The sequence below is a fragment of the Malania oleifera genome, chromosome 6 (assembly GCF_029873635.1).
Source record: "Malania oleifera isolate guangnan ecotype guangnan chromosome 6, ASM2987363v1, whole genome shotgun sequence".
Classification (NCBI taxonomy): Eukaryota; Viridiplantae; Streptophyta; class Magnoliopsida; order Santalales; family Ximeniaceae; genus Malania; species Malania oleifera.
Window position 1 is genome coordinate 536,984 of NC_080422.1, and position 26,923 is coordinate 563,906.

Consider the following 26,923-nt stretch of genomic DNA (forward strand, 5'->3'; position numbering starts at 1 on the left):
CTTGCAACTAATTTAGACACAAAAGTACGTTCTATTGCTATGTATTTTTGTTCTTGTTTATATGTGAACATTCTATGCTTTATTTTTTAGATAACAAAATTCCATTAAAGACTAAAGAAGTAAAAAAGATGGAATTCTATGTTTTGTAATTCTTTGTATTTATGATTTCTTAGTTTAAATTTCACTTGTACTCAATATAGTAGTGAAAAGTGGCAAATGCATGCTCCTTCTCGCTAATAGCCACTAAAGCAACCAAGATGGCATCTAATACTTGTTGTATGCATCATATTTAATTGATTAAAATTTACTAAAATTCATTTACAGCATTATGTAGGATTATGGGATCAAAACTTTTGAATTTATATCTTTTCAACAAGTTTGCAAATGCAAAAATTGAATTCTCAGTTTCAATGTATGTTATTGTTAGATAATGTTCGTGATGGCCCTTACCTTTTCACTATGATCATTAACATTACACCAACTGTTAACGGGTTTTAAAACCAAGGTTGCTAGTCTTTTTTTTTTTTTTTTTTTTTTTCTTGTTTTTTGTCAAAAATTAAAAATTAGATTTTATGATTTTTAGTTCGTGTGGCAATATGTTGCTATTATATTTTAGTATCCATAATTGACTTCTTGGATATCTCATTCAATCTATACAAACTTTTTAATTAAAACTAAAAAAAATGACCGTGTAAAATTTAAGACATAATTAAAATTAAAATACCCATATAATTTTTAAAATTTTTTAAAAGAGGACTAGTCATTCAAAAAATCATTTTGATCATTTTTCAATGGTTGTGCACAGATGCACAATAGGACTGTTCTTGTATCTGTAACTTCGTTGACATACTTGGGCCTCCCGCTTGGTGGCAACACTAATTCCTATACTTTCTGGACCCAATGGTGAAGAGAGTGGTCAATAGGCTCGAGGATTGGAAGATGGCTTACTTAACTTTAGGAGGATGCATTACGCTTCTCTATGCTACTCTTTCTAACATTCCCATCTATTATCTTTCCCTTTTTAAAATTCTAGTTGGGGTGACAAAGACTTTGGAGAGAATTATGAAGAACTTTCTGTGATCAGAAGCTGGGTAGGGTAAAAGACTGTGAGAAAGACCATCTTGTTAGTTGGGAACTTGGGATAGGGTTGAAAGACCTAAATTTGAAGGTGGCTTGGGCCTTGGGAATGTGGTGTCTAAAAACATATGTTTAGTTGGAAAATGACTTTAATGGTTCCCCTTGGAGGTTGACTCCCTTTGGCACATAGTAATTTGAAGCAAGTATGATTTGTATTGCAATGGGTAGGATACCATAGGAAGCAACAATGCTTCTCATGCTAGCCCTTAGAAATTCATATTTTTAGGTAGCCTATTTATTCTATTTTTTTACTTGTCTGATTGTCATTGTTACTGTGTTTTTGGGAAGATATTTGGGTGGGAGAGGTTTCGATGAGTCTTCGCATTTTTAAATTGTCTAGCTTATGCAATTCTCTTATTAAAGCTTTCTACTCTTCCAGAGGGGGGGGGGGGTTGGGTGGGTGGATTTCTCTCTTTTTCCATTTCTTCAAAAATCTCAATGAGATGATCTGATCGTTTTCTTGAGTGTTGGATCTTTTTTCTCCTGCCAGAGATGATTTGAGGATTTGGATAGAAGATTATCTGCAAAATCTTTCCTCTCATAGCTTACGAAATCCTTAAGTCCTTGCTTTTTTGTCTTTAATAATTTCATCTGAAAAAGAAGGTTGACCCTCGTAGAGAAAGGGTTTGAATCCCATCCCTCTCACCATTGTTTGGTGTGTTTAGAAGGAAAGAAATAAGAGAGCCTTCAAAGATTTAGTTACCCTGTTTTAGATTTGCAAAGAGTAGTGGGTTGCTGCTATTGCAACTAACATAGTGGGAAAATTGTGAATGAATGTAATCCTTGATGTTTGTGACACTATATTTGTAACACTATAGAGTGGATGACTTTTTGTACCATGAGGTGGCATCCCCTTGATGGCCAACTAATACAAGTTTCTCTTCACTGATAAAAAAAATCTCGAAAGCGAATTCAAAATTTTTTTTTGATAGCAAAAAACCAAAAAAATTCGTTGATAGATTAAGAATGTACAAAAAAGAGAGTAAGACATCTCCTGAAAGCTTTGATGTAAATTGTGGTTTCCTTTCAAAATTAGAGCTTTTTCATGTGGATCGTGGTCCTTTATAGGCTATACACTGATGATTTGTTACAGTTAAGGAGACCTTTTAAGGCTATTATTCCGAATATCTGCTCATGTGTTCTGAGTTGAATGAAACCATTGATCACTTGTTTCTCCGTTCTCAGGTGGTTGAGCGACTTTGGGTCCTCCTATTTTTAGTTTCCGGTGAGTCTCTGGTGGTTTCTTAGACCGTTGATGGTTGATATTCTGATTACTCTCTTGATGGTCTGCTACAGTGGTTTTGGGTGGCCCAAGAAAGGAGTGGTCTTATGGATATGCACTATTTTTGCTCTCTTTCAGGGTCAACTTTTAGTTTTTATTTTATTTTATTTTTATTTTAAGAGAATGTTATAGTCAGATTTTCAGAGGGATTGGATGGGGGCTTTATTGTAATTTTATTTGAATTTTTAGGAGGATTTTTTATCCTTTGCCCCATGAAAATTCTTCTCTCTTCTCTTAATGAATTTCTGCTTCCATAAAAAAAGGATTGTTCTTATAGCACGAAAAATTAAATTTTAAAAAATAATAATAAAGTGATAATTACAATTATTTTCTAATTTTTATTTTTAACATTTTTCTAATTTGTATTCTCTTTCATTTTTATTGTTTTAATCATATATTTTTTAATTGTTATTTGATTCAAGGGAAAAAATGAACAAAGTTCAATTAGGTTTGGAAACATAAACCAGTCGCTTGTTTTCAGTTCTTTATTTCTTTAACTCTTGTATCAGTTTTTTTTAATAGTGATTCCAAACAAACCCTAAGCAATTTAAAGAACTTATTCCATAATCCCAAATAAGATAGGAAGAAATAACACTGTTTAAAAAAAAAACTTATTTCATCAATTTTAGGAGAAGACTGTTAGAAAAAACTTTGTTTAGTTGATGGGCCTTTGGTTGTTTGTTGCTGAGGTGCATTGTCTCTAAAATTGGGTCGTTGTTAAGGGACAATGGATGTATCAAATGATGGCTGGACACCAAGCTGTTTCCTTAGGGAGAATGGCCAAGATCTTCTCGAAAAGGACCTATGCTAGCTGCCTATGCAAGAGTAGTGAAGAACCATCCTTAGCCTAAGCAACCACTTGACTTATACAAATTGGAATCTGAAGAAGAGCCATTCTCAAGCCTAATGCTCACATGTCATTGTCCTTTATGTCCAAGGAATACAACCATATTATCTTTGTTGAGGGTGGTAAGCACCTATTTTTATCCTAAAAACAACCTAGCTAAGGAATTGATAAGACCCCTTCTAGGGGAGATAGAAGAATCCATCTCCTCAAGCTTAATACATACAAATAATGTGGTAGATTTTTAGAGGTCTTACTTAGAGTCATGCCCCTGAAAGTAGGGGTACATGTCACAATGTCTTGCACATAACAAACATCCATATTTGATAGACATAAAGAACATCCAAGGGTGAAAATCAAAACCAGGTTATGCAAAGATTTGAACAAGTGTGAAGTATGTAGAAATGTAAAAGATTGAAGATAGAAATTAGAAGTCAAAAAACATTAGATGGTGGATGGTTTGGTTGTAGAACATGTAGATATTGCATTGATCCTGCAACTCGACATTGCTTAGGGAGGATCACCCCTTTTAGGGTCTCCTTATTATTAGACTTGTTAAGGATGATAAATCTCTCAGTCTTCAAACCCCATTTCAGGGAAGAAGGTGATCTTGGTTGATGGATGGTTGGACACTGGGAGTGTGGAGAAGGAGGGTATGAGCAGAAGTCAAGAGGGACTTTTGTGGCTCTATGATTCACATCTCTGAGGCTAGCTTGGTTGCGGGTTCAGGGGTGACATTCCTTTCCCTCTTTTGGGTCTTAAACCCCTTCCCCATGTTGGTTTATGGGGTTTTCCCCTTGTCCCCTTTGTCGAAGCTTAGCATAGGTGGGGATTCTATCCCCTTGGCATCCTCCTTGGCCTTCTTTTGGAGGGTTAGAGTCCTCCAAATAGTTGTTAGGTCAAACATGGCTGCAAAATGACAAACGTAATAGATAGATCAAAACAACAGTAATTTGGAAATTTTTAATAGGAACAATACTAGAAAAGGGGAGTCAATCTATGCACCATCCATTGTGTGCAGGGAGAGGATGTTGGTGAAGGTTATCATGGTGTTGAAGAAAGAGGGCCTAATGCCTTTGAGGACATCAAGTATCTCGGTCTCACCACCACTAAGCAAGGGGGTGTAGATGTGGAAATTAGGCTTATCCCACTTCTACTTGCTAGTCTCTGCCCTAGTCACAAAAGCCTAATCGTGTGCAGGGAGAGGAGGGAGAGAATGTAAGTGAAGGTTATCGTGGTGGTGAAGAAAGAGAGCTTAATGCCTCTTGAGGACATCAAATATCTTGGCCTCACCACCAATAAGCAAGGGGGTGTATGTAAAGACCCCAAAAATATATATACATGATTAATGTAATAATTCTAAAAAAAATAAATAAATTAAATTATAAATTGATTAATTAATTAATTATATAATATAATATAATATAATATAATAATATATGTATATATATCTACTAATAAGAATGTAATATAACATATATATATAATAATAATAATAATATTATTATTATTATTATTATTATTATAAGATTGAGATTCAATCTCAATCTGATCTCAAAATCAGATTGAGATGCACAACTTGCAACTGCCCCTCCCTTTCTCTTCCATCCTTATCTCTCTCCCTCTCTCTCTTCTTTTATTATTTAATTATTTATTTATATATTTCATTTCTTAATCCTTAAGAAATCCTTGAAATTACAAAAATACCCTTTCCTCAATTCCCTATAAATAGGAGATTCTCATTTTTCATAGAAAATTTCAAAGAAGGAATTGAAGAAAAAGTGAGGAAAAAGATTTAGTGGGGGATGGAGAATTTTTATACTTAAAATTCTCACCCTTCCATTCTTTCCGAAGTCACTTTAAGAATTCATTTTCAACCGTATTAGAGAAATAGATTAAGGTAAGTGGGCTTGATTATGTTAGATTTTCATAAATATACCTGAGTTAAATTAAGTATGTGAATTTAATTATAATAATGATTAGCATGCAAATCGTGTGGCATGAGCTTATTTTTTTGCATAAATGAGCAAGGATGAATTTTTAAGATGTTATAATTATTACTTATAATGATGGGATTATTAGGATATTGTTTTTATTGCAAAAATTATAATTGTATGTTTTAAGAACCCTGATGGCTCAAAGGTTGTAGATGCTCGGTACCGTAGCTACAGATGAGTATGAGTGCAATCACATTGTTGTGTAAGTGTTGGTGGATGATAGTGGATTTGTCCTGAGTATGAGTATGAATGCACACCTTCTTCCAGATCAGGATGTGATAGGAAAATCGCACTTACAGACATATTACAATTTGATTTAGTTTGGTCGGCTAACCAAGTTAAGTCCAATTTTCGGACCGCACAACCTAGTCATGGGGATAAACATGACACCCATAGGCCAAAATGAGTTTTTTATACGTATTTATATATTTATGTGATCGGGGCACTGCCCAAGTTCATCTACGTAGAAAATGGGATGAGCCACACCCCCCTGGTTGGCTATCCAGGGTAAAGAAGTTATGAAAGATGGTTCTCTTGAGATCCTTATAGACCTTTATAGACACCAACCACAAGAAGAAGTCTTAAGTCCCACTAGCTAGGGTCGACTACAAGAATTTTTTTTCACCAAGTCACCCAATCAAGAGCATTTTTATCTATTATATTAAGAGCTATCAAATCCTTCCTTACTGCCTCATTCCATGTTAGTTTAGGCCTACTCCTACCCATTCTAATGCTAGAAACAACAACAAACTCACTCATCCTCACCAGTGCGCTATTAGACCTGTGTTTCAAATGCCCAAATCATCTAAATCGCCCCTCCTTTATCTTGTCTTCAATCGGTGCTATGCCTAGTTTATTGCGTATATGCTCGTTCTTTAATTTATCTTTTAGTGTTATACCACCCATCCTCCCTCTACATTTGCATTTCGGCAACTTTAACATTTTGTACATGTTTTTTGTTAGTTGCCCAACATTTTGAACCATAAAGCATAGTTAGCCTTATAGTCCTCTTATAAAACTTTCCTTTTAATTTTAAGTGTATTCTATAGCCACATAAAATGCTTGACGCACTCCTCCCTTTTACTTAACTTGCTTTAATTCTATATGTTACATCCTCTTCAATTTCTCCTTCCATTTGCATAATAGATCAAAGATATCAAAATCTATAAATGCTATTAATTCTTGATTATCAAGTTTAATCTTCTCTCTACTACTCCTTACGTTATTGAAATTACATTTCATATATTCTATCTTTTTACTACTTATCCTAAAACGTTTAGACTCTAAAGTGGTTTTCTAAAGTTTTAACTTAGAGTCCACTCCACTTCTACTTTCATTAATTAAGATAATATTGCAAACAACATACACTAAGGGATCTTGTTTTGGATATTCCTAGTGAGTTCATTAATCACCAAAGTAAAAAGATAAGGACTCAAAATGGAACCTTGATGTGCACCTATTGTACTTGGAAAATCTCTAGATTCCCGTACTATAGTCTTAATGCTAGTCATTACTCTATCATACAAATCCTTAATGACCTTAATATATCTATTGCATACCCCCCTTTCTTTTCTAAGACTCACCAAAGAACTTTCCTAAATACACTATCATGTGCTTTCTCTAGATCAATAAAAATCATATTCAAGTCCCTATTCTTTCCCTAAACTTTTCCATTATCCTTCTTAAAAGATAAATAGCTTCTATTGGCAATGTCACAGTCAAGTTGATTCTCTAAAACACTTGTTTCTAGTCTTATTCTTTGTTCAATTACCCTTTTCGGTTGTTTCATCGTATGACTCATAATTTAATTCCACGATAGTTATTGCAATTTTAAATATCACCTTTTCTGTTTTTGTATAAGTGTATTAATGTGCTTTTCCTCCATTCCTCTTAACATTTTCTTGGTTTTTAGAATAATGTTGAATAGATTAGTTGACCATATACTTCCTTTATCCCCTAAATATTTCCAAACTTCAATTGGTATGTTATCTGATCCTATAGATGCACCGCTTTTCATCTTTTTTAAAGTCATCCTAACTTCAAGGACTCTAATTTTTGCAAATAAATCTCCTATTTTTAATCTTCTCCTCATTTATCATTTACTAGTTCAATCTTTCATTTTGGTTTTCATTAAACAACTTGTCAAAGTATCTCCACTGGTTCTCTTTTATGTCTTCTTCTTTAGTTAAGACATCTTCATTCTTACCCTTTATACATTTTAGATTACCTAAATCTTGCATTTTCTTTCTTTAGCTTTGGCAAGTTTATAAATGTCTTTTTATTCTTCTTTTGTATCTAGTTTGTTATATAAAGTATCATAACCTCTATGCATAGCTTCACTAATAGTCTCTTTTTTTTGTACCTCTTTATACTTCTTAAGATTTTCTATATTTCTACAACTTTTCCAAATTTTATACCAGCTTCTTTTTGTATTAATGGCTTTTTGGACTTCTTGATCCCACCACCAACTTACTTTACTACACGAATGTCTTCATTTAGACTCATTGAAATATATTTTTCTATCTTTTTGGATGAGTTAGCCATCTCCTTCCAAACAGTACTCGCTTCTACCTTACCCCCTATTGTTCAATCACACTCTTTGGTCACTTTATCTTCACCCATCAAGCTCCACCACCTAGTTCTCTTGTGTTCATTTATGTCACTCTCTCCCTCTTTCATTTTTTAGTACGTATATCTAATACTAGGACTCTATTGTGAAGCCAAACTTTCACCTGGAATAACTTTATAGTCCTTACAAGATAAACGATTCTCCTTCCTAGTTAAGAAAAAATCTATTTGGCTTTTATTATGCACTTTCTTGAAAGTAATTAAGTGTTCTTCTCTTTTTATAAAGCAAATGTTCAATATAACTAAATCGTAAGGTATGGCAAAATCTAAAAGTTTATCACTAGCCTCATTTTTATCTCCATATCCATGTCTTCCATATAAACCTCATTGTTAACGCTCAAATTGTGTGATATGAAATAAGTCAATGAAGCATAAATCCAATTTCTAAAATAATATAATAAAACAGGCGGTAAGTGCATAATATGTGACTCGCTCAAGGCAAGGTCTTATTATATGTAGCATCTTGTTGGACAATCGCTCTCTCTATGTTGTTTCCTATGGAAAGTGTGTATACACTTAATAATAGAACCACTTTCTCTTTGAGAAGGGGGAAACAAAAAAACAAATACAAATAAAAATAAAGGGATCCGTTGTTCTTCATTGTCCCGATATAATTCTGATAAGAGCTGGTTCAGCGAAATAGAAAATTTAGGAAGAATTCAGTTGGAATAAATTTTCTATCCCTTTTACTTTCGAAATACGAACATGGGAATCATTGAGATATCTGTTTAATTGAAAGGATATTATTCATATAATACATTTAATACATTACTCCACTAGAATTTTTTTCTCGAATGAATCATGAATTTTTCTAAGATAGTATTAAATTAAAGATTTCATCAAAAACTTGCAGCAGTTTGCCAAACAAATGCTAAGAGAAAAAAGAGCACAGGTATGACTAGCATAACATCTACGATTGGCTTAAAAAAAGAGTAGGCTTCAGGTAATTTGGCGAAGAAAAAACTACTCGAATAAAGCACAGAATGAAAATAGAAACAAATATAGATCAAACTAAAGGTATTAAGCATAAAAAAACAAACATTTTATTCTCAAAGTAGAAAAGAATATTAAGAAATTATACTTTCACAAATCTTAATTGAATTCTATGTAATGATCAATGAATTCGATTTAATTCTATATCTACACGTGTCAAAATCCTTGCAACAATTTAATCTATTCTATATCCTTTTATAACCTATATTATCCTTTCCAATGTTTCCATTCAAATCAACTCCTATGAATGTCTTCTCAGACGTTAGTATCCCTTGCAAATCACTATCCAAATCTTTCCAAAATTGTCTTTTAAGATTTTCTCCTAAGCCTATTTTGGGGGCATACACACTAATGACATTTACTATCTCTAGGCTTAAAGCTATCTTGATTTTAATGATCATATACCTATTCTTTTAACATCTACTACATTATCTTTTAAGTCTTTGTCTGCAATGATTCCCACCCTGTTTTTATGCTTCTATTTACAGTTTAATCATAGTTTAAATCCTGATTTTTCAATTTCTCTAACTTTTCCCCTACCCATTTCGTGTCTTGAAGACAAATTAAGTTAATTTTCCTTCTAAACATTGTTTCCACTATTTCCATGCTTTTGCTTGTAAGGGTCTCTATATTCCAAGTTGCTAATCTAATCTTAGTTTCTTTTGCTAACTTCTTAGCCCTCTCCCTTTTGTATTGACCCTGTCTATTCCCTTAACTCGGGTGGATTTGATAAGGATTCATGATATAAGAGTATTTGACAAGTTTTACGTTGGCTGTTAACTACGTAACACAACCTTGCTCCTTTATCCGGGCTTGGGACCTACCATGTGTTCAAATTTGTGTTACACAGGCGAAGTGCAAGTTTGAGTTCTTTTTTTAGATGCAAACTTATTTCACATAGATAATAAAGCATAAGCTAAAAACCCACACAACCTACCCTTGAGCAATCTAAACATAAATCAAAACTAAATTACATTAAAAAGTATATTAAAAACCTACCCTATGTCCAATTCACAAATTTCTAGAGCACACCCTAAAACTAGTAGAAATCACACAAACATTAGAATGCAGTTAACAATTTAAAGCATGCAATTTTGGCGTATGAATCCAACAAGTTGGAGTTCTTTTTTAGATGCAAACTTATTTCATATAGATAATAAAGCATAAACTGAAAATCCACACCCTACCCTTGAGCAATCTAAACATAAATCAAAACTAAATTACATTAAAAAGTCTGTTAAAAACCTACCCTATGTCCAATTCACAAATTTCTAAAGCACACCTTAAAACTAGTAGAAATCACACAAACATTACAATGCACTTAAAAATTTAAAGCATGCAATTTTGGCATATGAATCCAACCTAGACTAAAATTCAAAAACTTGTGCAATAGTACTTTTGAAAAATTATAGGCCTCTATACAAAAGCAATAAAAGCCTCGAAGGATATGCTAGCTAATGGGTGTGAGTTGGGAAAGGAGTGAAGGTTAAGTGGATACCATCCACCAAAGCCTTGTTACACAAGCAAATGATGTTTGGCTTTTAATATCATGAGTATGCTTTGAAGGGGAGTGGAGATAGCGCTTGAATCCCTTAGGGATCTTATACGATCTTCTTGCTCGAGAGAGCAGACATAGTTAAAAGGGAAAGACCTACCTCCACCCTCCCCTCCCCAGGGTTGGCAGTGTGCTTGATTGGAAGAGGGGGTGGAGGGAGAGAAAAAGGAAGGGTGGTGGAGGAGACCTCATCTTGGCCAAACCTAGGTGAAGGACCCTATAGAAATCCTTTGTTTGGAACAATCCCCTAGAGTTTAGAAGCCGGTGGGATGTTGCTTGGATCATTGGAGTGGATTTCAATATGGTGGTTTATCCTTATGAAAGAAGTGGGGTTAGCTCAAAGAATAATTGCATGAGAGAATTTTTGGACTTCATCAATGTGAATGGCCTCATTAATCTTCCTCTCGTGGGTGGCACTTTAACATGGTCCAAATCTAGGGAGTCGCCTTCTTTCTCAAGGATTGACTGGTTCTTAATTTCTGTGGATTGAGAAATTCACTGCCACAAAGTTTCTCAAAGCCTCCTTCCTAGGCCCATCTCAATCTACTTTCCCATTCTCACTGGCATGAGAGGAATTAAATGGGGGCCAACTCCTTTTCATTTTGAAAACATGTGGCTCAAGCATGATGGTTTCGGGGACCTAGCTAAAACTTTAGTGGTCTTCAATTCATATCAAGGAGAAAGCTAGCTTTGTGCTTGCCTCAAAATTGAACAGGTCGAATGAAAAGCTGAAAATGTTTTTTTTTTGGCCACATCTTTGGAAGACATGCAGTGGGACTAGTTGGCTCTCTTGCATTGATCTTTGTTTTTTTTGTCCTAGATTCGGAAATTTGTTATTATTTTCTTTTGATGTAAAGGGAGGATTTTATTCTCCCTCTTTTACTTTTTGTTTTTTTCTTCTTGTACATTTTGCAGTCTAATAAAATTTCTTTGTTTATTAAAAAAAAGAAAAAAAAACTGAAAATGTTTAATAGAAGCACCTTTGGAAATGTTCATGTGAAAGAACTTAATGAGCAAGAGCTATGTTAAGATCTTAATTGCCAAAAGGAGGGCCAGAAGAGTGTTACTAAAGATGGAATTGATCATGGTTATCAATGTGGAGGAGATTATATGGAGGCAGAAATCTAGAGCTTTATGGCTTAAGGAGGGCAGTTGGAGTAAAAGATTCTTTCATTGGACAGTGAACATACACAATAGATTAAAAACTTTGTCCAACATTGACCTATTTTTTTGGGTGGGGGGGACCTTGACTGAGGAAGAGGAAATTATAAAGGACATTCGTATTTTTACGAAGACCTCTATTCTGAATTTGAAGTCTGGAGACTAGTTGTGGATGGAGTCAACTTCAGATCTATTTTCTATTAGCTAAAGTGGCTAGAGAGACCCTTTGAAGTCCTTCAAGCCATCAATTACAAAGAAAGTAGGGGCTGTCAATGTAAAGTATTTTTTCCCAAGTTAGCTTGGTGGAAATCATCTACAAGATCCTTGCCAAAATCCCAGCGGCAAGGATCAAAAGTGCCATTTCAGAAGTCATTGGGCAGTACTGGCATGCTTTTATGGCTGGCAGATAGTCTTATATTTGCTGCCCTTATTGCAAACAAATTTATGGATGCCTATCGAAAGAAAGGGAAAAAAGAAGAGGGGGGGGGGGGGAGTGTGCAAGCTTGACATGGAGAAAACTTTTGATCACATCAACTGGAGCTTCCTTCTGTACTTAAGGAGAATGGGCTTTGGGGAGCTTTGGCGCAGTTGGTTTGCACAATGCATCAACACTCCAAGCTTCTTTGTTTTCATAAATGGCTGACCATCTGACTTCTTTCACTCCTCTATAGGATTGAGACAAGGGGATTACCTGTTCCCCTTTGTTTATCTTGGTGATGGAAGTGTTAAGCCTTATGATAAAGAAAGCTATCAAAGAAGGGTTTTTTAAAGGTCTTAGAGTGGGCAAAAATGGGAGGTTTATTGAAGATTCACATCTTCTATTCCTAGGTGATGCCACCAATTTTTGTGAAGGTGATCCCTTCCATATCCTCAAACCTTTGATGCATTCTTACTGGAGATAGCACCCATTTTGGGGGGTGGGCGTTAGGCTTTCCTTATAGGTCTTATGGGTGTTAGATGGGGACCTTACCCATTAGTTACCTCGGTCTCTCCCTTGGTGCCAAGTTCATAGATAAAGGAGTTTGGGATCCCATTTTTGAGAACTTTGAAAAGATTCGTAGGTTGGAAAAGGAACTTCTTTGTCAAAAGGTGTCAGACTCACTCTTAGGAGCACCTTGACAAATCTTCCTATCTATTTATTCCCTCTTTCCTTCACTTGTTTAGTTGCCAAGATTCTTGAAGGAAATCAAAGGAGATTCATTTTGGAGAGCTTGTGGGGAGGAATTTAAATACTGCCCTGTTTGGTTAAACAATCTATTTGTTTTGGAGAATTGCGGTTGAAATCTTCCACCACACTTCCAATAAAGCATGTTGCAAAGTTAGAGATGGAGAAGAAAAGAAGAGAAGAGGAGAAGAAGAGAAAAAAGAGAAAAAAATGGGCTGCGGTTTCTTGGAGTCTATGTACATCTCTAGGTCTGCCCTCTTATATATAATTAATAATAAAGTCTTAAGTACAAAAATACCCCATTAACACACCCTAATTACTAAAATAACATGTTTTCTTCCAACACTCCCCTTTAGGTTGGAGCCTAGAGGTGTATAAATGTCACCTACCCCAACTTGTAACAACCATTAGACAAGGCGGGCTTAAACAAAGCCTTCTTAAAAACATCACCTAATTGATCTGTAAATTTCACAAAGGGAGTCCTCACAATCTTTTTTGACACAACATCCCTGACAAAATGACATTCAACTTTTATATGTTTTGTCCTCTTGTGGAACATTGGATTTGCTTGCTATATAAATGACAACTTGATTATCACGAAACATATCTATTGGCTTCGTTATCAAGAATCCCATCTTTGACTTTAGAGAATTGAACCACATAAGCTCACTCAAAGTATGAGCCATAGCTCGGTATTTTGCTTCAGCACTAAATTTTGCTATGGTAGTTTGTTTCTTACTATGCGTAGCAAGATTACTTCCCATAAATGTACAACATATAGTAGTAGACCTTCGATCATCAATAGATTCAACTTAATCTGCATTAGAACACCCCATGATCTCATATTTTTTATTAGATTTACATATCAAACTTTTGCCAAGAGGTCCTTTGAGATAATGCGAAATCCTACAAACAACATCCCAATGTAGTGACTTGGGATTTTCTATGAATTGAATCACCAGCCCCACTATAAATGATATGTGAGGCCTAGTGACAATCAAGTAGATTGGCTTAGCAACCAATTGCTTATATTGGCGTTTGTCATCAAAGTCCGGTCCAACATCTCTTGACAACTTTGCCTTGGGATCTTTGGGAGTATCAATTGTTTTAGTGCCCAACAAACTAGTCTCAGTTAGCAAGTACAACATATATTTTTTCTAAGATAGATTCAACCCTTTTTTTACACCGTACAATCTCAATACCAGGAAAGTAACACAACATACCCAAGTTGTTGATTTGAAATTTTGCTTGAAGCCATTGCTTAGCATCTGCAATTCCGCTTTAGTCTTTGCTAGTGATGATGCAAGTAGATTGACTTAGCAACCAATTGCTTATATTGGCGTTTGTCATCAAAGTCCGGTCCAACATCCTTGGACAACTTTGCCTTGGGATCTTTAGGAGTATCGATTGGTTTAGTGCCCAACAAGCCAATCTCACTTAGCAAGTACAACGTATATTTTTACTAAGATAGATTCAACCCTTTCTTACACCGTACAATCTCAATACCAAGAAAGAAACACAACATACCCAAGTCTTTGATTTGAAATTTTGCTTGAAGCCATTGCTTAGCATCTGCAATCCCACTTTAGTCACTGCCAATAATGATGGTATCATCAACATAAACTACTAGAAGTACCACACCTATCTCCTTTTTGGGGAAAAAAAAATTGAATGATCAAAGTAGCACTAAATTTATCAAACCAAGCTTGAGGAGATTGCTTAAGACCATAAACGGTCTTATGCAAACTACATACTTTACCATCCTCCCCTGGGCAACATTCCTATGAGGGTGCTCCATGTATACCTCTTCCTGCAAATCCCCATACAAAAAGGCATTCATTACATCCAATTGGTATGAGGGCTGATCAAAATTAATAGCAAGTGAGATCCATACATGAGCGTAATTTAGTCAAGCAATAGGAGAGAATGTCTCAAAATAATCAATGTTGTATGTTTGGGTGTACCCCTTGGCAGTCGACTGAGCCTTAAGTTTTTCCGTAGAGCCATGAAGAAGATATTTTATGGTGTAGACCCAACAATACCTAACCAACTCCTTACTAGGAGCGAGATCTAACAAGTTCCATGTCCCTCAAGTGGTCAAGCCATCCATTTCTACATTTGTTGCATGCTTCCACCTAGAGCAAGTGCTTCAACATGTGAGGAAGGGATAGAAATTGAGAAAACAGACAAGGAAAAAGAATGTGTAGGACTAGGAAGGTGAGGATTGGGACATAATGAGCCATAGTATATAAGCAACTAAGGATTGTTGATCACATGTTCTAGTACCTTTGTGGTGACTGCCTTACTGGTAAGCAATGGGCAAGTCACGCTGGGATGGATCCCATGAACCAAAAGTCAAAACAATGACATGCAGAGAGGTGCTTGCATTGTGGCAGTGATATTTGAGCTTGCTTTTTGTCGTTCATAAATTCTCAATTATTTCTTTGGATTAGTAATTGATTGATTTGGAAGAGGGGTAGAAGATTTCTCAAGTGGGACAAAGTGTCAACACAAGAAGGGAGCCCATAAGTCGTTGACAGAATCAATATAGATTCATTCAAAGAGGACCCAACACTAGAGAAATAAGTTGCCCCCTTAAGAAAGGTGACATCGACACTAACATGTTTCCTACAAGTGTGGGGATCATAACATTTATATCCTTTCCGAGTTCTTGAGTACCTAACATAGACACATTTAGTTGCATGAGGAGAGAACTTGTCTTGACTAGTATGTGGAACATGAACAAAACATGTATATTTAGAGACATAAGACACAATAGAGAACATGGATGCTTCTGTTACACAATGGAGAAGGGAATTTGTTCATCTAGAACATTTGAGGGAATCTTTGTTGAGTAGAAAATAGGTTGTAAGAAGAGCATTTGTCCAAAAGGTTTTTGAAACATGCATATAAAGGAGTAGAAACCATGGTATATCTATTAAGAGTGTATTTTTTCATTTAGCTACTTCATTTTGTTGAGGGGTATGCATACAAGATGTTTGATTAATAATCCTTTTGGCCAAGCAAAAAGACGAGCTCATTTTGAGTGAATTCAGGTGTATTATCAGATCGAACAATTTGAATACCGATGCCAAATTGAGTTTTTATTCCTTGGTGGAATTAAGTAAATACATTAAAAAATTCAGACCTATCTTTTAAGAAATTGATCCTGGTTATATGAGAAAAATCATCAACAAAGAACGTAAAATATTGATAACCAGTCAAATTCTTGACTCTACACAGACCCCAAATATCTGAATGAATAAGAGAAAACAATGATTTACTACGAGGTTTGACTCTAGACATAAAGTATGTCTTATATGCTTTCCCGATTGGCACGTGGAACACTCAAAATGATAAACAACTTGAACATGGGAAAAACTTGTAGTTTTAGGGATGGATGACCAAAACGAGCATGTCACTAATCCAGAGAAACTCCATGAGTAGAAATTGAGGAAGCCGTGTGACAAGAATTAACTAGGTGAAAGTTTGACTATACGACATAGAGTTCTAGTGTTAGATATATGTACTAGGAAATGGAAGAGAAAGAACAAAATGAATCTTCATAAGAGGACTGTGCAGCGGAGCTTGACGGGAGAGAATATAATAAAATTTAAAGATAAAATGATCAAAGAGGGGAATTGGATAATAAGGGATAAGAAAGATTCGAATAGTTTGTGGAATAGGATGGCTAACTCATACAAAAAATAGCAAAAGAGATTTTAAATGAATTTAGAGGAAGATTCTCAAGCAGTAGAGAAAGTTGGTGGTAGGATCAATATGTCCAAAATGTCATAGAGACAAATAATTTGGTACAAAACATGATAAAATCGTAGGAACATAGAAAATCTTGAAAAGTATAAAGAGGCAAGAAAAGATACAAAAAAGACTATCAGTGAAGCTGAACATAGAGCTCATGATAATTTATATATTAGGCTAGACACAAAAGAAGGAGAAAGGGACGTATATAAACTTGCTAGAGGATAGAGGTAGAGAAAGGGCAAAGATTAAAGGATGAACGATAGTGTCCTGGTTAAAGAAGAAATAAAATTGATAATCAAGAAATTAATAGCATTAGTAGATTTTGATACCTTGGAGCTTTCATGCAAGCGGAAAGAGTGATCAATGAGGATGTAATACATAGAGTTAAAGCAGGTTGGATAAAAAATGGAGGAGTGTTTTAGGCATGCTTTGTGATCGTAGAATACACTTAAAATTAAAAATAAAATTCTATAGGATGACTATAAGACTAGTCGCGCTATATAGATCAAAATGTTGGACATCTAATAAACATGTCAAAAAAGTAAAAGTTGTCAAAATGCGAATGCTAAGGTTGGAAAGTGATACAACTTTAAAGGATAAATTAGTGAACAAACATATTCACAATAAGGTAGGCATAGCACTAGTAGAAGGTAAGATAAGAGGGGCAATTTAGATGGTTTGGACATCTGAAACATAGGCCAAGTAATGCTTCAATGAAGAGGAGTGATTTAGTTATTGTTAATGGTAGTAGAAGGGCTAGAGGTAAACCTAAAATAACTTGTAATGAGGTAGTGAGAAAGGATGTAATAGCTCTTAAGCTAGCTAAGAAAAATGACTTCGATCGTGTGAATTGGTGAAAAGAGGATTTATATAGCTGACCCCGCCTAGTAGACTTAAAGAGTTAAGACTTGTTGTTGCTGTTGTTGTTTGTTATGACCACCATCAAAATAGTACAGACCATCCTTTTCAAGCTCTCCACCAATCTTCTTCTCGTCTGGAGATTTTTAATAATACAATGAGAAGGAAAGAAGATCACAAAACAATTATGATAATTAAGTGGCTAATTGAAAGCAGATTTAAGGGAGATTTAGGTACATATAACACAAACAAAAGAGGAATAGAAGAAGTTGAAAGAATATTGCCAGTACTAGAAACCAGTGTAATCGAACCATTAGCAAGAGTAACCTTAGAGTGTAAATTAGTGGGGTTCAAAGATTCAAACAAATTAGGACTGCTCGTCATATGGGGAGGTGGCGCTAGAATCTATAACATAATTGAAAGTGAGGAGGATGAAGGGGCAAAAAGCTCGGTTGTACCTGAATGGGCGACAGTAGCACTAGATGTAATACCTAGTTTTGAGCTTTTGAATCATGTTAAAAAATATTGTTAAATCCCTAAGACCGAGTTTTGAGCTTTTGAATCATGTTAAAAAGATTATTAAATTCCACGTGGGACATAGTAAATGATGTATTCAACTCCATAGTAGAGTGGCTAGGTGCATTTGAAGCGTTAGCAGTATATTTTCCTTTCGCAAGACACTTGTAGGCCCAAGTTGGTCTTCCAAGGAGATCCTGATAGCAATCAATAATATGATTTTCCTTGCCACGATTTGTGCAAATGCGAGAATTGCCATGACAGAGTTCCTTGTTCTAACACAATATCATTGCCACAATCACAGTCCAAACCTCACCCTTGTCCTCCAAAACTTCCCCTACTACAGCTGAAGGCAATATCGATGGCTGGATTATTGTTGGAAGGAGCTTGAGTAGAAGGCCCAAGTTGGTTTCCCAAGGAGACCCCAATAGCAATCAACGGTATGATTTTCTTTGCCAAATGTGTGCAAATGTGAGAATTGCCATGACGAGTTCCTTGTCCTAAAACACAATCACTGCCATGACCAGTCCAAACCTCGCCCTTTTCCTCCAAAACTTCCCCTACTACAGTTAAAAGCAATACCCATGGCTGGATTATCGCAGTAAGGAGCTTGAGAGGAAATCAGACAGCACACCCTAGCACAAAACAGCCCTTTCAGGACCTAAAAAAAGACCAGAATGTACAGCACTTTAGACCTTCCAAAATCCAGAACTTCAAGAGGCAGCTATGACTATAGAACTGAGCTTCCAATACACTAGGAGGAATTGCTTAACCACAAAGAACAGGGCAGACCCCAGCAAAATATTCCAGGCATTTGATAAACAACCAACCTGGCAGCAGCTACAGGCATTATGGTTGGCAGCAATTGGAAATGAATGCAAGCAAGAATAGAAAATGAGTCTTTGAGCACCAATTGAAACCAAACAGCAATTGATACAAGATTGCAAGCAATCAATCAATCACAAGCACACGACATCAAAATAGCATTATCAGCAAACCACAACCTGAGTACAACTGATAACAGCCCATGGAACAGAGGAACAGCGACAGCAGCATACTAGAAAGGGGACTGGCCCTTGCCAATAGGTGTTTTCTTGGACAGCTTGCAGAAAAGGGGACTGGCCCTTGCCAATAGGTGTTTTCTTTGCATGGATGATGCGGAATGAGTTGACTACATCCTTCTCCATTGCCCCTGGACTAGAAACCTTTGGAGCATAGCCCTGTCCTTGATTGGACAGCAGAGGGCCACTGCCAGCATGGGCTGAGCAGTATTCGGTGAAAACCAAATTCACTGACTGAGCCGAAGTTGTTCGGTCAAATCGGTTTGGTTAAGATTTGAATTTTCGTCGGTTCGGTTCGTTTTTTGAAAAATTTCAGTGTTTGGTGATTGGTTCGGTCTAAGAGAATTTTTTTCTTAATTGACCCATTATATATATAATATATATATATATATTAATACATAAATTATAAACATATATGTATATAAGTAAATATATATTATAAATATATATTTATATATTTATATTATATATAAATATAATATATTTATTTATATTATATTTAACTATAATATATTTATTCATATTATATATATAAATATATATGGAAATTTGAAGGGCATCATAATTTCGGTTAACTGAATTAATTAGTGTCAAATTTGGTTGGGTAAGGGTTTGGGTGTATCCTTTTGGTTCGGTTCAGTTAAGGGATATGGTTAATTGAAATTTTTTGGTGAATTTGGTTAATTCACTGAATTTACCGTACCAACAGATTGCACAGCCCGACCACCAAGTTAATGGGAGGGGATTTTTGGGCTTGGAAAGTTATTTGAGGCTTGAGCCAGCAAGGAGAAGAGGAATGCTTTGACTCTCACCTCCTTTGCCATCTTTTTCTGTGCTTAGTACGAAAGGAACAAGAGAGCCTTCAAAGGTTCAATTATGCTGCTTTAGATTAGTAAAAAAAAAACAGTTGATTGGAACTGTTTCCAATTGGCACAGTGTGCAAGTTGTGAGTGATCATGATGTATGACATCTTGCAGGGTGTTTGACTGTATTCTAGGTTGGCATCCCCATGATGCCCTATAAATAAAGTTATTTTACTGAGAAAGAACAAAAAACATAGAGTTCTAGTGTTAGATATGTGTTAAAAAATGAAAGCGAGAGGACAACATAAATCTATGGCAGAGAACTAGGTGGTGGAGCCTAAAGGTTGAAAAATATAATAAGTTCGAAGATAAAATTATTAGTGAGGGTGATTGGACAATAGGGGATAGTGTAGATGCGCACGCTTTTTGGAGCAGGATAACTGGCTCTATTAAAAAGATAGCAAAAGAGATTTAAGATGGATCTAGAAACAAATTTTTGGTTAGCAAAGAAGGTTGAAGGTGGGATCAAGATGCCTAAAAAGCTGTAAATACAAAAAGAACTTGGTATAAAACATGAAAAAAATTTAGAAACATGAAAAATTTTGAAAAGTAAAAATTGTTGAAATGAGAATGCTAAGGTGGGTGGTGGACGTTAAAAGATAAATTAGGAATGAATGTGTTTGTGGTAAGTTAGGAATAGCACCTATAGAAGATAAGATACGGCAAGGGGCAGCTCAGATGGTTGGGACATCTGCGGCATAGGTGACAGAAGGAGTAACTGAGTTATTGTTCCTAGTAGAATGGTAGGGGTGGACTTAAAATAACTTGGAATGAGATAGGATTTGATAGCCATTAAATTTTCGGAGGAAATTGCCCACAATTGTGTAAGTTGGAAAAAAGGATTCATATAATTGACCCCACCCAGTAGGACTTAATTCTTGGTTTTGTTGTTGGCAATTGAAAAGGGGAGAGTCTTCCAAGGCAGGACCTAAATAACCTTTGGAATATACCCATTTCATGAAACGATCAATGGCACGTCATCTAGGTCAACTTGACTTTGAGAGAGAGCCATTCAGTCTAGCACACGTTGGCTAGGTTAGTCCGGCATCAACAAAGAGCTGTCCGACAAAACACATTAGCTAGGTTAGCCTGGAATCAGCAGAAAGCCATCTAACCTGCCAGGTTAGCCCACCATCAGCAAAGAGATGCCTGGCTTGACATATACGTCAACAAAGTAAGCCTGGACTGTCTCCTCGATAATTAGGGAAATGCTATTTTGGAATAACCGTGTGTCCAAGTAACAATCGACATAAATATCAAAAGATAATTGTCCCAGTTATGGGAATATTAACTCGTAGCATTCCCACAATGCAAGAGTGTTGCCGAAAAAAGCTAGGAAGTTTCAAATAGATAAGGGAGAATCGAAAGAAAGGGATATGCAATCTATTTTAAGCTCCTCTCCACAAAAATTTATTAGTGTCATAAGTAATTTAGGCATTTGAGGGCCATTGCTGAAGTTGCTTTCCGCTTGGTAGTTTTGCAGGTCTGAAGAGACAAAGGAGGTAAATCTCTTTTGTTCTTATTTGTCTACTCTAAATTCTGCAGCATCATGATCATATATTTATAAGCCTAATATGCTTGTCAAGCAAATGAAAAAAAAGGAAACTGATAAAGCTGAAATACTACTTGGAAAAATAAAGCAAAAGTAGGAAGAAGAATTACAAAATAAGTTGATGCCAAATGCTTTGATCTTGCTTATACATGACCTCTTGATGTTCATCAATAACGCATCAAGCAAGTGTGCAAATAAGTTAGTGTAATGATAACATTAAAATCAACATTCAAAGCTTAAGAGTATAGAAGTGCAAGTGCCAGCCTTTCCAAATGGGAGGTGTCAGCTTCATGCGTTGTTGGAGAGTGGGGAAGTTCTATGTTGCATTTTACTGGAGAATTCCCTCTAATATTTAAATACTTTAACCCCTCTTATTATTCATTTATTTGTAACATTTTTTTTTTTTTTTTGCAAAAAGGATCTGGTCATTTGAAAAATTTGCAAAGTCATTCCAATCCGTGTCAAAATGTGTCGGTTGTGTGTCCACATTGTGTTTGACCCTTCTCAGAGCCAAGAATTTTTCATTTTTAATTCAAACATCATGGATGCCTGGTGAAGGATTGTTTGTGTCCGTATGTGTCTGGAATGAAGATCTGCCAACCAAACATCATGCCAGTCTCTCTCTCACACACATGATGGCAGGGTGGAACCTTTCATTGCACATAGCTTTTCCTCTGTATATATATCACACAAGCACACATGATGACAGGGTGGATTCTTATACTCACTATTAACAAAACCCCTCCCCAAGCCATGCTTGCCTCTTTCATTGGACATAGCCTTAGTGTGACTAAGGCTTGGTTTTGTTGTTGTTGTTGTTATATATCACACAAACTCACATGATGGCAGGGTGGATTCTTATAATCACTATTTGCAAAACCCCTTCCCAAGCCATGCTTGCCTCTTTCATGACACATAGGTTTTGCTGTGTATATATCACACAAACACCCATATTGGCAGGGTGGATCCTTATATTCACTATTAACATGAGATTTGCATCTTTATTCAATAAAAATTTTCAGTACTAAAGTTCTGTATGTTATCCCCATATGATAATTCTTTTGGATGGTTCCTTTGCATGGAGGTACAGGGTGATTTTGTTCTCTGTCGCTTGTTTCGAAAGCCTGACGAGAATGTTGTGAAGGCTAATGTTTTAAAGTATGATGAAGTGGAACCAACTGGCTTGTCTCCAACCACAACCAAGTCATCACCTGATGACACACCATCTGATTTTGTTCAGGAAACTGTATCGTCTGATATGCCAGTTGGAAAGCAATCAGAATTTATTGAAAGGTGGCTGGCTGATGAGTCTGATAACATGACCTCTATTACTCCAGCACATGCTGAAGGATGCTGCAATAATTCTATGGCTTCTGATGAGGAAGATTATGTACTAGAAGAAACAACTTTAGAGGTGCACATAGGATTTTATATTTCAGTTCTGTTTTGCTCACTATCCTTTCCATTGACTAGGCCCTTTTGTTTTGTCCTTTACAATAGGCATCTCCCCTTCTGGGACAAGAGTTCAACATATATGAGCGTACTTATGGTCGAACAGATTGCAAGGTTTTTTCTCCATTGCAGTTTCAGATTGAGACAGAAATAGGACCATACTTGGATTCACCTTTTGCCAGTGACTTTGGTAACAATCATAATGGATTCCTTTTTCAAGATGGCAGCAGTGAACAGGATGTTTTGCTTACAGAATTGTTAGATGAGGTTTTCAATAACCATGATGAATGCTCAGGTGAAGAAGGGTCCAGCCAGAAAAACTCAGCTGTTGGAAGTGAGGCCCAAGTGTTTGGTGATGTTTGCCGGTCGCCTGACAAACTATTGGAAAATTCTTCTGTTAGGGATAGTGGGTCACACAATGAAATGGACACTGAAATGGCCCAAGACCAGGTAAGAGGATAATGTTTCCATGGCCTGTGAACCTCTGTGTTGGTACCTTACCAAATTCCAATTTGAGCTGTCTGACAATTACCTTGGGGGTCTCATGTATTCTAAAATGGGGGCTTTTGGTTTTTCTGTTCTGCTTCCAAGGGCTTTTGATATATTTGACCATTCTTAGTTGTATTCCAACATAAAATATGTTCATTAGAAGATTAACCTATTTTGTTTTGTTTTCCTATTTTGTTTTTTTTTTCTTTATTTTCCAGTACAATCCTGAGATGGGAGCTTCCAGCTGGTTTGGAGAGTGTGTGGACAACAAGGATGCGTTGCAGGAGCAAATATTTTCTAGATCTTACCAAGCTCATATGCAGCCTGAAGAAGATATCGAAAGGGGGAAGATGGATGCCTGTTGTGATGATTTTGTTGGAATAGATGCTTCACTTTCTGATTCTCATGCGCTCCATGGTTTGTTCAATAATATGGATAGATCTCCAACTCAGACAAACATCAGTTGCGATAATGTTGGGGAAACTAGAATCAAGATTAGGACGCGACAACCACAACACCAACTAAGTTCTGACAACTTAATTACACAGGGCATTGCTCCAAGAAGAATCCGTTTGCAGATGGATCTTTTGCCTAGCTCAGTTGGTAAATTGGGAGACACAAATAGCCCGGAAGAGGATCATGAATCACAGTCGAGTGTTACTGAGGTAATGTTAATTACTTATTTGGTGAAGCTTATGTTGAAATTTCTATTTATGAACATTGACTGAAGTATTGTCTTAAACAGGCTGGAGAAGGTGTGGAACAAATTCTGGTTGCTGAAGATGCAGAAAAAGAGACGTATCTCCTTGATTTTGATCAGGGAGGTACAACTGCTCAAGATTGTGTTGCCTCTAGAATAATCCATTTTTCAGAGAAAAAATTGCCTAGCTCAGTTGGCAGGGTGGGAGATGGAAATCACTGTGAAGAGGAGCAGGAATCAGAGTCAACTGTTACTGAGGTAAGGTTTATCAGGTGAAGCTAATGTGGAAAATTTGAGATTTCTATTGAGGTACGAAATTATGACTCGAATATTGGCTTGAGCAGGATATTCTAACCACCAATGAGGCAGAAAAGGAGAGGCACCTCCTTGACATTGACAAGGAAGGGAAAATTGCCAGGGAGCACACTAGAAAACCGAGGTTGAGGATGCATCACTTTGATAGTGAATCAGATGGTGGCTCGGTGGACTTGTCAGTTCCTACAAAGGCGCTTCCTACTGATCGCGGTTTTGCTCTCTCATCAGTTTGTGTAGTTGGTGTTTCTTTGGTTGTAACCATGCTCGCAATTGCTATTGGGGCATGGAGATGCCTTTGATTCTGATGTTGCATCACAGTAAAGCTACTTGATAGAGGTCTATATGTTGTAATTCTGTGTATTAGTATGCATGTGTGCGCGCAGGGTGGGTTCATATTTTGTTTATTTGTTCAAGGCCAGTACTACTATTCTAGTGAATGTGTGTATTTTTTTAAATAGCTTAGTGTGGCGGTGGTTATTTGTAATCCTAAAGACAACGGGATGTGTAGTGTGGAGGCATTGTTTTTGTATTTTTGTTTTTTGTTTTTTGGTTTTTTCTTTTCGTTTTGTTTTGTTGTGTTTTTTGTTTTTTTTGGCTTAGACTTGTTGGGAAAGAGCCGCCAGCAATACAATGTCAATACCTTGAAAAATATTCTGAACGAATATTATGAAGAGCATCAATGATCAATCAGGTTAGGTTCATGGAAACGTATAAATGCGCGCCTGCTTATTGCAGAGAGGTTTGGGGTGGGGAGGTTGGAGAAGAAAACCAATATCTCCTCGATATTTGATGACGATGAAGATAATTTCGAATTAGTAACTTTCAGGTAAGTATGTATAGTATTATTATTATTATTATTAACCATCAAACTTGTCCAAGGGAAAAAAATGTACACACAAGCGTCAACTCAAGGGAAGTTGGCATATATATAAATAAAATATAATCCAATCAATAATTAGGGCTGCAAACAAGTTGAGTTTTAGCATGCTTGGGCTTGACTAGGCAAAGTGGGCTTGTGCTTGCGCTTGCACTTGGGCTTGGGCTTGGCTAGGTTCGAGCTTAGAAAGTGGGGCTTGAGGCCGGCTTGAGATTAAAAACATTGGCTTGGACTTGAGCTTGACTCATTTGCAAGTTCAGGTTCGGGCTTGGACTCAAAATGGAATTTTGTAAATGACTTAATAATAATAGTTTTATCAACCTATTTCATTTAGGTTAGAATTTGTCTTTCTCCTTAGGTGATTAGATTAGTATTGGACTATTGAGATTGGGTCAATTTAATGACCCTATTAATGAATCCATTATGGAGCTTATTGATCAATCTAATAAATGAGTTCACTCAAGTCAATTATTGAACCGTTCGTGAGTCAAAAATGAGCTTAGCCCGACTGTGCTTATGTGTGCTTGTCTACACAATGTGCTTGAAAATGAAGCTTGAGATTCGCTCATTTAGGTAATAATTGAGTATGAATGAGCCTTATGGGGTCAAGGTCATGAATGATTCGGTTGCTTGCAGCCCTATCTATAGTAGAGCCAACCAGGCCTTAATAATAATAATAATTGGGTCTGTACATAGAGAACTCTGGCGGGGTACTACCGGTGTTTTGTGGATGGTTTTTCCAGATTATCGGGTCTATTGATACAACTCACCAGGAAAAATGTGAAGTTTGAATGAACCGACGAGTGTGAACAGAGCTTCTAGGAGTTGAAGTAGCAGCTTGTTACTGCACCAGTGTTATCTATTCCATTAGGAGAGGATGTATTTGTTATATACAGTGACGCGTCCCAGAAGAGACTCAGGTGTGTGTTGATGCAGCATGAGAGGGTTATTGCTTATGCTTCTCGGCAACTTAAGGAGTATGAAAAGAATTACCCTACTCATGATCTAGAGTTAGCAGCGATGGTCTACATGTTGAAAATTTGGAGACATTATCTCTATGGGCGAGGGTAGGTGTGAAATTTTTACAAACCATAAAAGCCTGAAGTATTTCTTCACGCAGAAAGAATTAAACATGAGATAGAGGAGATGGTTGGAGCTTATTAAGGATTATGATTGCACTATCAGTTACCACCCGGGGATAGCAAATGTGGTGGTTGATGCTTTGAGCCGGAAATCAGTGGGAGCAACACTATCAGTAAGGATGATTCAACATCCGATTCAGATGAATTTAAAGAGACTTGGTGTGGAGTTGGTAGAGGGTGAGCACCAGACATTTATTGCCAACCTAGTACTACAGCCTATCCTGTAGGAGAGGATTAAAGTAGTTTAGAGGAATGATATAGAATTAGAAGAACTGATGGATAAAATATAGGACGGACAGGGGGAGAAGTTTAATATTTCAAAAGATGGAACTTTGAGATTCCGTACTAGGCTGTGTGTACCTGCAGATGCTGAAATTAAAAGGACTATTATAGAGGAGGTGCATAGATCCCTTTACACAGTACATCCTGGAAGCACTAAGATGTATCGGGACCTTCGCGAATCATTCTGGTAGAGCAGTATAAAGAGGGAAATAGTCAAGTTTGTGGAGCAGTGTTTGACGTGCAAGCAGGTAAAAGCTTAGTATCAGAGACTAGCAAGAAAGTTGCAGCCACT

General features: G+C 36.4%; 1 protein-coding gene across 3 annotated transcripts in view; it reads left to right on the top strand.

Moving 5' to 3' along the window:
* LOC131158799 (protein NTM1-like 9) overlaps positions 1–24,855 on the top strand; it is a 34,594-nt gene extending 9,739 nt beyond the window's left edge. The window contains exons 3-8 of one of the 3 annotated variants that reach the window (XM_058113675.1): positions 22,465–22,788; positions 22,875–23,016; positions 23,122–23,276; positions 23,534–23,980; positions 24,061–24,273; positions 24,360–24,855. In XM_058113675.1, coding sequence (XP_057969658.1) covers positions 22,465–22,788; positions 22,875–23,016; positions 23,122–23,276; positions 23,534–23,980; positions 24,061–24,273; positions 24,360–24,629 — 1,551 coding nt within the window. In that variant the 3' untranslated portion in view covers positions 24,630–24,855. Of the gene's footprint in view, positions 1–22,464; positions 22,789–22,874; positions 23,277–23,533; positions 23,981–24,060; positions 24,274–24,359 lie in introns of all 3 variants that reach the window. The other 2 variants (XM_058113674.1, XM_058113676.1) reach the window with 2 other exon arrangements.
* Positions 24,856–26,923: the final 2,068 nt, after the last annotated feature.